This window comes from Theropithecus gelada, chromosome 16, assembly GCF_003255815.1.
Source record: "Theropithecus gelada isolate Dixy chromosome 16, Tgel_1.0, whole genome shotgun sequence".
Taxonomy (NCBI): Eukaryota; Metazoa; Chordata; class Mammalia; order Primates; family Cercopithecidae; genus Theropithecus; species Theropithecus gelada.
The window spans coordinates 11,811,869-11,829,301 of NC_037684.1; the positions used below are offsets into that span (position 1 = coordinate 11,811,869).

Genomic DNA, 17,433 nt, shown 5'->3' on the forward strand with positions numbered 1-17,433 from the left:
TTTGAGACGGAGTCTTGCTCTGTCACCCAGGCTGGAGTGCAGTGGCAGGATCTCGGCTCACTGCAAGCTCCGCCTCCTGGGTTCACGCCATTCTCCTGCCTCAGCCTCCTGAGTAGCTGGGACTACAGGCGCCCGCCACCTCGCCCGGCTAATTTTTTGTATTTTTAGTAGAGACGGGGTTTCACCGTGGTCTCGATCTGCTGACCTTGTGATCCTCCCGCCTCGGCCTCCCAAAGTGCTGGGATTACAGGCGTGAGCCACCGCGCCCGGCATAAATTTTATTCTTATTTCTCATTTAGAATCACAAAATGCACATCTGTGTATATAACTACAAAATAGTAAACTTTTATTTTATTTTTTTAGAGACAGTGTCTCACTATGTTGCCCAGACTGGACTCGAGTTCTTGGGCTTAAGCAAGCTTCCTGCTTCAGCCTCCTAAGTAGCTAGGACGATAGGTATGCACAGTGGCGCCTGGTTCAACATATTATTTTTAGAAAGAGAATATTTATATCAAGTTAGCACATTTTATCTCTACCTAAACATTTTAGTAGAACTTAAATAAAAATTTAATTAAGTCCCAATAAGCTAGTATTTCATTTGCAACATTTAATTTTATAGAATTAACTACATTTTACTATATGCAAAAGTTTTATTTAACATAAAATTTATAAAACGTACTTGCAACATAAAAAATTTTATGTCACAGAGATTAACTTTTTAAGAATAAGAAGCCAATCATGGAAATGTTCCCATGATCATAATCAGTGGCTATTAAAGCTCAAAAGTACAAAAGAAACAGAATTACAGCTCTGTAGTACTCCCATTTGGCCTCTAAGAACATAGCCATGTTGACATCTAAAACAAAACCTTGTTTACCCACTCAGGAAGAAAAATAACTACAGGTAAGATCAAATCTATTAAGAGCAGAAGGCCCCTCAGGAACTTAGGCTGGTGGATAACTACCTCAAAGGAAAACTTAGAACAAAACGATTACCTCAGCAACTTTTGGAGGCACTCCATCCCCAAGCACCTCCCGGATGAAGCAGTGCTGGCCCATGTAATATGAGAGTCCACAGGTCCTCTTGAAGGCATCCTTCAGTCGTTTTAGCTCTACATCTGTAACTGCAATTTGGAAACAAAAGATGGGTAAGAAATCAGGAGAGAAAAGAGGTCTCTCATAATTTTTTTCAACCTGGTTCCTAAGAAAAATTGAGGCTAGACACAGTGGCTCACGCCTATAATCCCAGTACTTTGTGAGGCCAAGAGAGGTGAATCACTTAAGGCCAGGAGCTCAAGATCAGCCTGGTCAACATGGCGAAACCCCATCTCTACAAAAATTACAAAATTAGCCAGGCGTGGTGGTGCACGCCTATAATCCCAGCTACTTGGGAGGCTGAGGCACGATAATCACTTGAACCTGGGAGACGGAGGTTGCACTGAGCCAAGACCATGCCACCGCACTCCAGCCTGGACAATAGAGCGAGACTCTGTCTCAAAAAAATAAATAAATAAAAAGAAAAAAAAAGAAAACTTGGCAAACATTACACTTCTTTTTTGGTTAAGTAAAACAAACTCTATGACATTTAGTCATAATTCTAATATTTTCACATCTAATTTAGAAAATAAGTATATATACATATATACTTTTTTAAAGAGATGGATCTCGCCATGTTGCCCAGGCTGGTCTTGAACTCCTGGGCTCAGGCAATCCTCCCACCTTGGCCTCCAGAAGTGCTGGGATTATAGGCATGAGCCACCATGCCAAGCCAAAATTCTTAACCCTCAATTTTCAAAAGACAAAACTTTAATACACGCATACAAATTTTAGGCAGGGGCAAAGAAGAAGTAACGAATATTTCAAATTAGCAGGTAAGCTAAATGCCATTGGATTCTGGCATTGATGTTTTCAGTAGCAATACATTAATCTCCTTTGTGATAAAAATTATATTATTTGTACTCTTTGAGTACATCTCCATCCATGTGGAGAACAGTTCTCAAGATTAGCTTGGATTTTGTCATTATTTACAAAGAAAATAATTAATAAATAGATGATATTAACAACCTAAAATTTTTAGATACTCATTATCAAAAATACAAAAATTACTGAGCCATTATTTTATGCATTGAAAACTTTTTTTCACTATACGGAACAATCTCTATCTACAAGAACAAAGAAATAAACACCCTTTACTATTACATGATCAGTACCACAATCACAATGGAGGCACAGAAATGGTACCTTTGACCCATGCTAGAGAAAACAAATTCTTCCAGATGAAGAGGATTACATTAAATTTTAAAGGCTAAACCAAGCAAAATGAACAGGGACATGCTGGTCAGAAATTAGTTTGCTTCAAAGTACAATGAAGTATAGAAACGTATGGTAAAAGTATCTTACTACAACAAAATAAAGCACAGAGCAGCAAATGATAAACCTAGAGAGGTAGTGAGACCAAGTCACAGAGACTCTGTCCTGTCATAAGGAAGGGACACAGTCAGATACAACTCAGATAAAAACTGCAGGCAGCCAAGAAACAAAACACAGTTAGATATAATTCAGATAGCTTGCTTTACCAATAATATAGAGAACAGAACAAATCTGGATGCGACAGCCTGCTACTACAAGAAAAGGAGCTAAATTTGGGAAATATCCAGAGGGTCAGTAGAACTTGAAGCTAGACTGAGAGTAGAAGCAGTACTGGGAAGCTTTTTTTTTCTTTTTTTGAGATGGAGTCTCGCTCTGTCGCCCAGGCTGGAGTGCAGTGGCACAATCTCAGGTCACTGTAACCTCTGTCTCCCAGGTTCAAGCAGTTTGCCTGCCTCAACCTCCCAAGTACCTGGGACTACAGGCACTCACCACCACGCCAGGCTAATTTTTGTATTTTTAGTTTCACCATGTTGGCCAGGCTGGTCTTGAGCTCCTGACCTCAAGTGATCTGCCCACCTTGACTGGGATTACAGGCATGAGCCACCGCGCCCAGCCAGTACTGAGAAACTTCAAGGATTATGTTATTTTGTAGACAGAGAATGTAAGAATAAGTCAGGAAAGGCCAGGCACAGTGGCTCACGCCTGTAATCCCAGCACTTTGGGAGGCTCAGGAAAGGCCAGGCGCGGTGGCTCACGCCTGTAATCCCAGCACTTGGGGGGACCAAGGCAGGTGGATCACCAGGTCAGGAGATCGAGACCATCCTGGCGAACACGGTGAAACTCCGTCTCTACTAAAAATACAAAAGGTTAGCTGGGCGTGGTGGTGGGCACCTGTAGTCCCAGACACTTGGAAGGCTGAGGCAGGAGAATGGCATGAACCCGGGAGGCGGAGCTTGCAGTGAGCCAAGATAGACCACTGCACTCCAGCCTGGGCGACAGAGCAAGACCCTGTCTCAAAAAAAAAAAAAAAAAGGGTAAGTCTGGAAAAAAGATGATAAACTTTAAGGACACTGAATATGGGAAACTTTGGAAAATGCAATGGGGTTTTAGAATGTTAAATATAAAGCTTAAGAGAGGCCGGGCGCGTTGGCTCAAGCCTGTAATCCCAGCACTTTGGGAGGCCGAGACGGGTGGATCACAAGGTCAGGAGATCGAGACCATCCTGGCTAACACGGTGAAACCCCGTCTCTACTAAAAAATACAAAAAAAAACCTAGCCGGGCGAGGTGGCGGGCGTCTGTAGTCCCAGCTACTCGGGAGGCTGAGGCAGGAGAATGGCGTGAACCCGGGAGGCGGAGCTTGCAGTGAGCTGAGATCCGGCCACTGCACTCCAGTCTGGGCGACAAAGCGAGACGCTGTCTCAACAAAAAAAAAAATAAATAAAATAAAATAAAAAATAAATAAATAAAATAAAGCTTAAGAGAGGTTTGATAGGAGTCATCAGTATAGAGGTAGTAATTAAAACCATGAGGAAGAAGCATAATGAGACATACCAAACTACAAGAAGCCAGTGTTTGTAGTGTCTACAAGAGGAAGGAAACAGAGGGAAAAACTAAGAGAGAGGAAGAAAATTGATATGGAAGAGTCAGGAGAAAAGAAGGATAAGCAGAAGAGTACGTGCTCCAAAGGCCAGGAAAAGGGGACTTATCAAGTTAAGGCCGAAAGGACCAGTAAGATAAAGATTAGGCCGGGTGCAGTGGCTCATACCTATAATCGTAGCACTTTGGGAGGCCAAGGCAGTAGGATGGCTTGAGGCCAGAAGTCAGAGACCACCCCAGGCAACATAGCGAGACACTGTCTCTACAAAAACAGAAAAATTAGCCACGCATGGTGGCACGTGCCTATAGCTACTCAGGAGGCTGAAATGGGAGGATCACTTGAGCCCGGGAAGTCAAGGCTGCAGTGGGCCATGATCATGCCGCTGCACTCCAGCCTGGGTGACAGAGCGAGACTTTGTCTTTAAAAAAAAAAAAAAAAAAAAAAGATAAAGACTAAAGAGTGCTTGGCACACAGCTAATCAATTCAATAAATGCTTGTGGTAGGAAGGGAGGGTTCATGGTTCATCAACATGTAGAGCAATGATAAAACAATAAGAATGACTAGTTTAATAAGTAGCTAGAGAAAAGTATGACTATTAGGTACTTTATTTAAAATTGGATTTATAATATTAACATTTGCAATTGAAGAGGGTAACTTCGGCTGCAGAATACGTATTTCTTCAAGATGCCTAATTTTCATTAATGGCTTTAGCAACAAATTAGGTTGTTCACATTACAGTGAAGGAGACAAGAAAATTAAACATTAGAATAATATATTATTAGAATAACATTAGAATAATATATAATTAAATATTAGAATAACATATTAGAATATATTATGATAAAATTAATCTAATATATTAATTGTATATTAATCTAACAGATTACCTATATAACAGTATAGGTAATCACCTATACTGTTGGTTACAGATTATTTGAAGAACTACTTGGTAACATGCTTTTTAAAAATATAATCTGGTGGCCGGGCATGATAGCTCACACCTGTAATGACAGGACTTTGGGAAACTGAGGCAAGTGCATCCCTTGAGGCCAGGAGTTCAAGACCAGTCTGGCCAACATTGTGAAATCCCGCCTCTACTAAAAATACAAAAATTAGCCAGCCTAGGTGGTGGGTTACTCAGTTACTCAGGTGGCTGAGGCAGGAGGATTGCTTGAGTTGAGGAGGCACAGGTTGCAGTGAGCTGAGATAGCCCCACTACACTCCAACCTGGACAATGACAGAGTGAGACTCTGTCTCAAAAAAAAAACCAACAAAGTATATACATATATATATAGCCATCTGATAACTAATGAATTTATTCATTTAAACTGTCGGGAAATGTACATATAAATAAGCTTTTAAAGCGTTTATAAGAAGCAAACAATGTCCATCAACAAAGGACAGATTGAATAAATTATTGTATACACTTAGAATATCACACTGAAATGTTCCTATAGATCCATATTTACTGAAAATAAATACATTAAAATGTTCACCATACAGTGAAATGTTGAAAATTTTGAAAATAAAAATTTAAGCAAGACAGAAAATATAACAGAATCAAGCCTAACTTCTGTTCTGTGGTTTTTGTTGTTGTTGTTGCTTTGTTGTTGTTGTTGTTTTTTAAGATGGGGTCTCACTCTGTCACCCAGGCTGGAGTGCAGTGGCATGATCTCAGTCACTGCAACCTCCGCCTCCCAGGCTCAGCAATCCTCCTGCCTCGGCCTCCTAAGTAGCTGGGACCACAGGCTCCCACTGCCACGTGTGGATAATTTTTTGAATATTTAAGTAGCGATGGGGTTTTGTCATGTTGCCCAGACGCGGTCTCAAACTCCTGAGCTCAAGCAATCCACCTGCCTTGGCCTCTCAAAGTGCTAGGATTACAGGTGTGGTAATTTTTTTTTTTTTTTTTTTTTGAGACTGAGTCTCGCTCTGTTGCCCAGGCTGGAGTGCAGTGGCATGATCTCAGCTCACTGCAACCTCCACCTCCCAGGTTCAAGCGATTCTCCTGCCTCAGCTCCCCCAGTAGAAGGGATTACAGGCACCTACCATAACACTGGGTAAATTTTATATTTTTAGTAGAGAGGGGGTTTCACCACGTTGGCCAGGCTGGTCTGAAACTCCTGACCTCAAGTGATCTGCCAGCCTAGGCCTCCCAAAGTGCTGGGATTACACACATGGGCCACCGTGCCTGGCCCGGGTGTGGTAAATTTTTTAAATAAGGAAATGATATTAGTTATCTTCGTATTAGAAAGAAAAAGCAGCTTCAGAAAAGGAAAAAGGGACTTTTTAAAAATCTCTCTCTCCCTCTATCCCTCTCTCAGTAAAATTACAGTGAGAATAAAAGAAGATATAAACTCACAAGGACAGAGGGATAAAAAACTACATAATGGGACGGGCGTGGTGGTTCATGCCTGTAATCCCAGCACTTTGGGAGGCTGAGGTGGGCGGATCACCTGAGGTCGGGAGTTCAAGATCAGCCTGACCAACATGGAGAAACCCCATCTCTACTAAAAATACAAAAAAAATTAGCCGGGCATGGTGGTGCATGCCTGTAATTCCAGCTACTCGGGAGGCTGAAGCAGGAGAATTGCTTGAACACGGGAGGCGGAGGTTGCGATGAGCCGAGATCGTGCCATTGCACTCCAGCCTGGGCAACAAGAGCGAAACTCCGTCTCAAAAAAACAAAAAATAAAACAAACAAACAAAAAAAACTACATAATGGGTACAATGTACCTTACTTGGGTGATGGGTGCATTAAAATCTCAGATTTCACTACTGTACACTTCATCCATGTAACGAAAAACCACCTGTACCCCAAAAGCTATTGAAATTTTTTTTTAAACTCACAAAGACAACAATAGGAGAAGAGAGAAATGAGAACCTAAGAGACAGTCAAAATTTTCTGGTGCACATTAAGTATCTGAAGTGGTCACTGACCTAAGCCAACCCAAGAAAGTTAAAACCTAAGCACTAGCAGCCGAGAAATTCAAACAAGAAGCAAACGAATTTACCCTGACCATAGCCCCAAAAGGCTCAGAAATGGATGGTACCAATTACCACAAAAGTCAGGGGGGTAAAAGGTGAGGCTGTGAAAAAAAAAATAGAGATTGGTTGAAAGTCTACGAGGAGTGGTTAGACTCTCTGGTTCCTTGCAGCACACGGCAATCAGGCACCAATCTACCACCTACCCAAACCCCCATCACCCTCACACCAACCTTTCAGCAACTCCTGGGCTCAAGTGATCCTCCCACCTCTGCTGCCCAAGTAGTTGGGACTACAGGCATGCACTACTGTGTCAGGCCCTTCCTAGCTATTTTTAAATTGTACTTTTATCTGATTATTTTCAACAAGCATTAATTAAATGTCTACTGTGCCAGGCTTTTTTTTTTCTTTTCTTTTTTTTTTTTTTTTTGAGATGGAGTCTCACTCTGTCCCCCAGGCTAGAATGAGTGATGTCGGCTCACTGCAACCTCCGTCTCCCAGGTTCAAGCAATTCTCCTGCCTCAGCCTCCCGAGTAGCTGGAAGTACAGATGCGCACCACCACACCCGGCTAATTTTTGTATTTTCAGTAGAGGCAGGGGTTCACCACGTTGGCCAGGCTGGTCTTGAACTCCTGACCTCAGGTGATCCACCTTCCCCGTCCTCCCAAAGTGCTGGGATTACAGGCATGCGCCACCGCACCCAGCTGTCAGGCATTTATTAAATGTCTACTTATATCAGTCAAGATGAGTAATACATAGTCTCCATATTCTAATACTTCAAAATTTAGTAGAAAAGATAGCACACAACAAAAATAACTATAATACCAGATAGGATACATTAAAGTAGAGGTATTCAATGGAGTTCCAAAATAGGGAATAATCAGGAAAGGCTTCTAAGAAGTGGTGATTCCTAAAGAGTAGGGGTTCACCTGGCCAAAAAAAAAAAAGCAAAGGGCTATTCTGTGCAGGGAAAACACATATAAAAGAATAAAGTGACATGGATAATCAAATAATTGCAAGTAGTATGATATAAATGGAGTATAGGGTATAAGAAGCAGAGTTGCCAGAAATGAGGTTAGAATGATAATGGCAGACAAAACAGAATCCTGACTTTAGTCAAGATGATAATGTCCTTAGCTAAATGACTCTACTTTTCAGTTTCCCTTGCAACTAGAAATGGCCAATGAAATGTAGTAGAAATGACTAGGGGGGACCTCCAAGAAGGCTTCTTAAAAGGTAACAGCTGGCAAATATCCTTTTGCCCTTATCTCTTCTTCCCACCTGGCACTCAAGATACAATGACTGCATCTCCAGCAGCCATTTTACACATCTATATTTGAGTGAACGTCAAAAGTTATAAGCCATACAGTAAGGATGGCGAGATCAAAAAGATTTTTAAAAGCCTAGATGGCCTTTCGGCCGGAACCGCCATCTTCCAGTAATTTGCCAAAATGACGAACACAAAGGGAAAGAGGAGAGGCAACCGATACATGTTCTCTAGGCCTTTTAGAAAACATGGAGTTGTTCCTTTGGCCACATATATGGGAATCTGTAAGAAAGGTGATATCATAGACATCAAGGGAATGGGTACTGTTCAAAAAGGAATGCCCCACAAGTGTTACCATGGCAAAACTGTAAGAGTCTACCATGTTACCCAGCATGCTGTTGGCATTGTAAACAAACAAGTTAAGGGCAAGATTCTTGCCAAGAGAATTAATGTGCATATTGAGCACATTAAGCACTCTAAGAGCCGAGATAGCTTCCTGAAACGCGTGAAGGAAAATGATCAGAAAAAGAAAGAAGCCAAAGAGAAAGGTACCTGGGTTCAACTGAAGCGCCAGCCTGCTCCACCCAGAGAAGCACACTTTGTGAGAACCAATAGGAAGGAGCCTGAGCTGCTGGAACCTATTCCCTATGAATTCATGGCATAATAGATGTTTAAAAAAAAATAAAATAAAAGACCTCTGGGCTGAAAAAAGAAAAAAGCCTAGATGACCATGGAACTGCCATATGACCCTTGGATATCCTACTTCCAGATTTACGTGTGAAAACAATAAACCCTTATATCTTATTTAAACTATTATTTTGTTTAATATACATCCAGACTTAAACCTAACTGATAAAGGTATCAGGTACAAGTTTATGGAAGGACATTCTAAGCCATGTTAAAAATCCTTTCCTGGCTTTAAACAAAGAACTAACAATCAGGTTTACATGCACACTGGTGTCAATGCAATAAACAGACTGAGAAAAGGTCAGAATGGCCGTATAAAGACCAGTATAAAGACCAGTTGAGCGGTTACTGCTTTTGTTCACACAAGAGATGAACTCAAGAGAAGAACTCCAAGGCATGGCCTCAAGCGATCCTCCCGCCTCTGTCTCCAAAGTGCTGGGATTACAGGCCTAAGGCATAAAGTAAAAAGGGAGGTAAGAAGGCAGATTCAAGAGATAAAGGTAACTGAACAGGGTTCACTGAATAATTAGGTACCAAAGGACAAGAAAGAAAAAACAATCTTTGATGATTTCAAGGCGTCTGCCTGTTTCTAAGATATAGTCAGTGCTACTGATGAAGATAAGTCTAGGGGAGAATTTAAATATATTACATTGTATTTACATTTCTCTTATGAACTGAATGTATGTGTCCTTCCCTCAAATTCATATGTTGAAGCCCTAACACACAGTGTGGCTGTATTTGGGGTAAGGAAGCAATTATTATTAAATAAGCTTGTAAGGATAGGACCCTGACCTTACAAGATTAGTGTTCATATAAGAAGAGACACCAGAGGGCTCAAGCGCAACATAGGCACAGAGGAAAGAGCATATATGAATGCAGCGAGCAGGAAAGGCTATCTTCTGCAAGCCAGGAAGAGAACCCTCACCAAAAACAAAACCTTGCTGGAACCAAACGTTATTTCCAATAGGAAATAATATTTCTGTCGTTTAAGCATCCAGTCTTTGGTATTTTGTGATGGTAGCCCAAGCTGACTACTATCATTTCTATAGTACCAATAGTAAATAGACCAACTCCTCCATTTTAATTTAGATATAGGCCGGCACGGTGGCTTACATCTGTAATCCCAGAACTTTGGGAGGCCAAAGCAGGTGGATCACTGGAGGCCAGGAGTTCAAGACCAGCTTGGCCAACACGGAGAAACACCATCTCTACTAAAAATACAAAAATGGCCAGGCGCGGTGGCTCACGCCTGTAATCTCAGCACTTTGGGAGGCAGACTCGAGTGGATCACTTGAGTTTAGGAGATCGAGACCAGCCTGGCCAACATGGTGAAACCCCATCTCTACTAAAAATACAAAAAAAATTAGCCGGGCATGGTGGCGGGCACCTGTAGTCCCAGCTACTCGGGAGACTGAGGCAAGAGAATCGCTTGAACCCCGGAAGCAGAACTTGTAGTGAGCCGAGATTGCGCCACTGCACTCCAGCCTGGGCAACAGAGCGAGACTCCGTCTCAAAAAAAAAAAAAAAAATTAGCCAGGGATGGTGGTGCACACTTGTAATCCCAGCCACTCAGAAGGCTGAGGCAGGAGAATCGTTTGAAGCCAGGAGGCAGAGGTTGCAGTGAGCAGAGACCGCACCACCGCACTCCAGCCTGGTGACAGAGAGAGACTCTGTCTAAAAAAAAAATAAAAATAAAAAATAATTTAGATAATCTATGTAAATGGCTTTTACAAAGTCATATGAAGAGATTGGAACTCACTGTCCATGAAAGGAAAATAAAATTATGTACTTAACAATGCACAAAACAAACATGAGAGCAGCACAATGCTCACTGTCATGCTCTAAACTCTTAGAAGTTACCTTGTCTACACCAGTAGTTATTCACCTTTTCTGCAGTGACACAGGATGGATGTTGTCATTACCATGAGCATTCCCTAAATTCTAGCGGCAACTATACTCTTTACTTCCAGTCAAGAAATCAGATGCATGTGTGAAATGCATGAAATTAAATCCATTTTTGTAAAGGTAAGCTTTTTTCTTAAAGTTCAGTACTTTATTATTATTACTCATTAGATGGTATAAAATATTTCACAATAAACCACAATACTGGTGTTCTATTCCCCTATTATATGCTGCTTTATATCATAACTTTTTTCCAAAGGTAATATTTGTCTTATCTCTCCAAGTATATTTAAGTATCTTAAGAGCAAAGACCAAGTCTATTCTTCATCTCTATTTCTTTCTCTTAAGACAGCCAAGGCAGGACCATGCATTCAGATTTCTGTTACAGGATAGGAATTGCTGTTTTAACAGTTTGGTTCCAAAGGCAAAGAGGAAAATTTAACAACATCTGAATCAGAGGATAACCACAGAGATAAATAAACATTGGGAAATATGCCTTTCACTGCCAAAGTGGGCTAAGAATTTACAAACCTAGGACAAGAAACTGTATAATGCAGCAAAGAAACACAACCAACTATTTGTAAATCTGCTTGGTACAGCTGATCTGAAGTGAATTAACCTACCACCAAAAGTCACTTTGGTAGGGTCCCTGCTAAAAAGAGCTACTGCAGAGCCACTTCAGGTAGATGATAAAATCCAGATGGGGCATCTCAGGCAAGAGCGGGCCTACAACTAGCAATTTTTTTGCTACTGGTGACTTTGTACCAAATGTCCATGAACAAATGAATCCAAAAAAGTATGATATAAGGCCAGGTGTGTGGCTCACGCCTGTAATCCCAGCACTTTGGGAGGTCGAGGTGGGCAGATCACTTGAGGTCAGGAGTTCAAAACCAGCCTGGCCAACAGAGTCTGCCCCCTCTCTACTAAAAATACAAAAATTATCTGGGCATAGTGGCGATGCCTGTAGTCCCAGCTACTCAGGAGACTGAGGCAGGAGGATCACTTGAACCCAGGAGGTGGAAGTTGCAGTGAGCCGATAGCGCCACTGCATTCCAGCCTGGGCAACATAGTGAGGTTCTGCCTCAAAAACAAAAACTTAAAAGTATGATACATTCTTATTATAGAATACTTTTCAGCATAAAAAGGAAAAAACAGCCGGGCGCGGTGGCTCACGCCTGTAATCCCAGCACTTTGGGAGGCCGAGGTGGGCGGATCACAAGGTCAGGAGATCGAGATCTTCCTGGCTAACACGGTGAAACTCCGTCTCTACTAAAAATACAAAAAACTAGCCGGGCGTGGTGGCGGCGCCTGTAGTCCCAGCTACTCGGGAGGCTGAGGCAGGAGAATGGTGGGAACCCGGGAGGCGGAGCTTGCAGTGAGCCAAGATCCCGCCACCACACTCCAGCCTGGGCGACTGAGCGAGACTCCGTCTCAAAAAAAAAGGAAAAAACAGAAGTACTGATATATGTAACAACATGGATAATGTTCACAGATATTATACTAAGTAAAAGAAGGCTGATTAAAAAAAGAGCAGATAATCTGTGATTCCCCAAGTTCTAGAACAGGAACAACTAATCAATGATGACAGGTCAGAACAGTTATTGCCTCTGAGGATGGGCTAGATTTACTGGAAAGAGGAACAAGTCAACTTTCATAGGTGATAGAAATCTTCTGTATCTTATCAAAATGCATGAACACATAACTTTTGTATTTTAGGATATAAAAATTTTCCCTCCAAAAAAATATGTAAGGAGGCTGATTGCTGGAATGGTAAAGACCTCTGAAAATCCATTCTTCTAAAAAAAGCAGCAAGAACACTATCAAAAACTGTCAAAACCCAACTTTTTCAGAACTCTACAAATCAACCAAATGCTGGCAATAATCCATAGAGCTTTATTCCAGAAAAATGACTGAGTCGAGTGTGGTGGCTCACACTTTGGGTGACTGAAGCAGATGAATTGTTTGAGCCCAAGAGTTTGAGACCAGCCTAGGCAACATGGCAAACGCTGTCTCTACAAAAACTACAAAAATTGGTGGCACACGCCTGTAGTCCCAGCTACTCAGGAGACTAGGTGGGAGGATCGCTAGCACCTGGGAGGTCAAGGCTGCAGTCAGCCATGATCACGCCACTGCACTCCAGGCTGAGTGACAGATCACTCTCTCAAAAAAAAAAAAAAAAAAAAAAGGAGAAAGAAAAAAAATAATAATGGCTGAACCTCTGTTAAAAAATAAAAAATAAAAAAAGCAATATTTGTGGTGTTTTAACATGTTCTATTCCCATCACCTTCTCCCCAGTTATGCAATAGCTTTGAAAACCAAAAATCTCCCTAAGCTGTAAAAACTAACAGTCAAGCAGTCACTGAAGGAGGCAGAATGGGTTTAGAGCTTCTCAAAAGAAGTGTCAATATTTGACCTATCTGGTAGCTCACTAAAAAGTTTCATTCTCAAGATTTGTCTTTATTTGATCTGGCTTTGAGTTCACTACTTTTTCCCAGACATTCATTAAAAACAATCAGTGGCAACTACATAACTTCACAGCTGCCTGAGAAAGCATTGCCAGAGTGGGCTAACAAGAGGCTAACCATAGGCCGGGCGCGGTGGCTCAAGCCTGTAATCCCAGCACTTTGGGAGGCCGAGACAGGCGGATCACGAGGTCAGAAGATTGAGACCATCCTGGCTAACATGGTGAAACCCTGTCTCTACTAAAAAATACAAAAAACTAGCCAGGCGAGGTGGCGGGTGCCTGTAGTCCCAGCTACTTGGGAGGCTGAGGCAGGAGAATGGCGTAAACCCAGGAGGCGGAGCTTGCAGTGAGCTGAGATCCGGCCACTGCACTCCAGCCTGGGCGACAGAGCGAGACTCCGTCTCAAAAAAAAAAAAAAAAGAGGCTAACCAAAAAACTTGAAAACCTGGAAAACAGCAAGTCCTCAAGGGCTTTGAAAGGCTCTGATATATTCCTGGAAATCCAAAAGGCCACCTGCATATGGAGAGCTGTGCATGTGCCCCCAAATTCCCGTATCTCTCACTTTGGCTGACCTTAAAGCTCCACACAAGCAGGAAGTAAAGGCTAAAGCAGAGTTGTAAATTGACTGTGCAACATTTGAAGACACACCTGAGTAGTACAGAACCCCTCAACTAAGGCTGAACTTATAGGTTCAAGGCATTTTTAAAAATCCCTGTCCAATCATTAGCTGACCACTAAGCTAAATAAGCACACACAAAAAAGAATACAAACTTATAAAATCAGTCCAAGAAAGTCACTACGCAAATAAATAACAGCAGGAACAACAACAAATAGCAGTAACAAACCTTAAAGTAGGAAATCCAATTTCCAAAGCTGCCACACTACAGTACTTAAAATGTCTCATTTTCAACAAAAAATTGCAAAGCATTCAAACAAGAAAATGAAGCCCATACACAGGAAAAAGGGCATTAAATAGAAACTGTCTGTAGGCAAGTCCAGATATTTGATTTACTAGGTAAACACTTTAAATGAACTATTTATAAACAAGTTCAAAGAAGAAAAAAAAAACATGCCTAATGACTTCCAGTATGAGAACACTCATACTTGAGACCTAATGGAGAATATCAACAGTGAGATGAGATGGGAAATTATAAAAAGAAACCAATTAACAATTCTGGAATTGAGAAGTATGAGGTTGCAGTGAACTGTGACTGCATCACTGCACTCCAGCCGAGGCAACACAGTAAGACCTTGTCTCAAAAAAATAAAACAATTACAAAACTTGAAGATAGTCAATTTTGATTATCCAGTCTGAGGAAGAGAAAGAACAATAAATGAAGAGGCCAGGCACTGGCTCACACCTCCAGTCTCAGCACTCTGAGTGGTCCAGGTGGGCGGACAGCTTGAGACCAGGAGTTCAAGACCAGCTGGGGCAACACAAGGAGACCTCATCTCCTCATCTCTACAAAAAATAAATAATAATCACGCAGGCATGGTGACACACACCTATGGTTCCAGCTACATGGGAAGCCAAGGCAGGAGGACTGCTTGAGCCCAGGAGTTGGAGGCTGCAGTGAGTTATGACTGAACCCCTGCACTCCAGCCTGGGCAGCAGAGCAAGACCTTGTCTCTTAAAAACTAAAACATAGGCCAGGCGCGGTAGCTCACGCCTGTAATCCCAGCACTTTGGGAGGCCGAGGCGGGTGGATCACGAGGTCAGGAGATGGAGACCATCCTGGCTAACATGGTGAAACCCTGCCTCTACTAAAAATACAAAAAATTAGTTGGGCGTGGTGGTGGGCGCCTGTAATCCCAGCTACTTGGGAGGCTGAGGCAGGAGAATGGCGAACCCGGGAGGTGGAGCTTACAGTGAGCCAAGATGGTGCCACTGCACTCCAGTCTGGGTGACAGAGTGGGACTCCATCTCAAAAAAAAAAAAAAAAACTAAAAAATAAATATATATATAAATATATATGATATATATATACATTATATGCATAATCATACATCTCTTACTGACAATTCCCAATTCCTTATACAAAAGGACAAAAATTTCCTAAGGGTACCTTTATCTTTCCAAGTGATTAATAGTAGTTAATATCATTAAACACTCTCAGGCTGAAGCTGAATTAATCTCTGGAAAGGGCTGGATGACCTAGCAGTGAAGATTATTCATATTCTCAAGCCTTAGCATTTAGATTTTTTTTTTTTTTTTTTTTTTTGTTTGAGATGGAGTTTCACTCTTGTTGCCCAGGCTGGAGTGCAATGGTGCGATCTCAGTTCACTGCAACCTCCGCCTACCAGGTTCAAGTGGTTCTCCTGCCTCAGCATCCCAAGTAGCTGGGATTACAGGCATGTGCCACCACACCCAGCTAATTTTATATTTTTAGTAGAGACGGGGTTTTACCACGTGGGTCAGGCTGGTCTCGAACTCCTGATCGCTGGTGATCTACCCACCTCCAACTCCCAAAGCGCTGGGATTACAGGTGTGAGCCAACACACCCAGTCCTAGATACATTTTTAAATGACTTTTTCCATTTAATTATCTGCTTCATCTAGCATTCCCATAGTATTGTTTCTACTACTTTTTTATTGCAAATATAGAGTATTTCAGCTATACTATGACTTAATTTTCTGTAAGCCACCACCCTATGAACCTAATCATCACTTAAAACATTATTTCTATGGGAAAATAAGTTTTAAATTCCAGATAAACTTTTGAACACAATCCAGGCTGGGCACAGTACCTCACACTTGTAATCCCAGCACTTTGGGAGGCTGAGGTGGGTGGATCACTTGAGGTCAGGAGTTCCAGGCCAGCCTGGCCAACATGGTAAAATTTCATCTCTACCAAAAATACAAAAATTAACCAGGTGTGGTGGCGGGTACCCGTAGTCCCAGCCACTTGCTAGGCTGAGGTGGGAGATTCATTGAACCCAGGAGGTGGAGGTTGCAGTGAGCCAAGATCACGCCACTGCACTATAGCCTGGGTAACAGAGCAAGGCTCTGTCTCAAAAAAAATAATAAAAATAAAGGTAATAATCCTCTGTGCATCAAGATAAAAGACCACTAGGAAAACAGAAGGCCAAGTAAGTTTCTAACATCTAAAAATGAGATTTAAAAATGAGCATTATTCTTACAGAAGGAGTTTATCACAGATGTAATTTTGAGAAACTAGATGAGACCAGATATTGAGAATGACAGTGCTTCATAAAGTTTTGATATTACATCATGGGGCACCACTGACAACTAAGAAAATATAGCTTAGTCTATGGTTACAGGGCCCAGAGGGATGTCACTTGACAAGATTGAGAATCTCTGGCCAAAAAGATTTAAAATGTTTTAACACACAATAAACTGATAAAAATTAAAAATGCAAACCTTAGAACCAGAAGGTAGAGACATACGAGAAGTTCTAGCTGTTGCAAACTACTTATCATTCCCTAACCACATTATGTTCACTGCTACTGTCCTTGCAGTGTCCTCTGCCTATGAGCTCCTATCATACTCTGAACAACAATCCAACATCCTTCAAGGCTTGGCTTAATGTCCCTCCTTTATTTTTTGGAAGCCTATTCTAATTGCTTCCATGCCCCACCACCTAAAGTTAGGTGTCCCTCCTATAAAATAATTTTCCTTATAATCACTTATTCAATATCAAATTCTCAACTTTAAAATAACACAGCTTATATGGAATTTGTTTATTGAATTGTATATCTCCCCTCTATTCTTTAAGAACAGAGAAACTGCCTTATTTATATGTATCCCCAACACCCAGCAAAGAACCTTAAATATTATTGATATTTTTGGATAAAGACAGAATTTTTTAAATGATCAAATGAATGTGCTATCTCTTCTCTTGTCCAAGGCCTCATGCTTATTACTGAACCTCAGCATCTAGAACAACTTCTGACGCACAGTAAGAACTCAGAAAAAATGTTTTTTCAAGCAGGACACAGTGGCTCAAGCCTGTAATTCCAGAACTTTGGGAGGATGAGATGAGAGGATCACTTGAGCCCAGGAGTTTGAGACCAGCCTGAGCCACACAGGGAGACCCTGTCTCTACAAAAAATAAAAATATTAGCATGGTGGTGTGCACCTGTAGTCCCAGCTACTCAGGAGGCTGAGGTGGGAGGATCACTTCAGTCCAGGATTGGAGAC

General features: G+C 41.6%; 1 protein-coding gene and 1 pseudogene across 2 annotated transcripts in view; one reads left to right on the plus strand and one right to left on the minus strand.

Moving 5' to 3' along the window:
• The window catches only part of USP32 (ubiquitin specific peptidase 32), a 222,552-nt gene that overhangs the window by 171,524 nt on the left and 33,595 nt on the right, over positions 1–17,433 (minus strand). The window contains exon 2 of the mRNA XM_025361455.1: positions 996–1,123. Within this exon, the coding sequence (XP_025217240.1) occupies positions 996–1,123 (128 nt within the window). The remainder of the gene's footprint in view (positions 1–995; positions 1,124–17,433) is intronic.
• LOC112609081 lies at positions 8,368–8,883 on the plus strand (annotated as a pseudogene). Its single transcript, XR_003116163.1, has one exon. The product of XR_003116163.1 is annotated as a 60S ribosomal protein L21 pseudogene (transcript).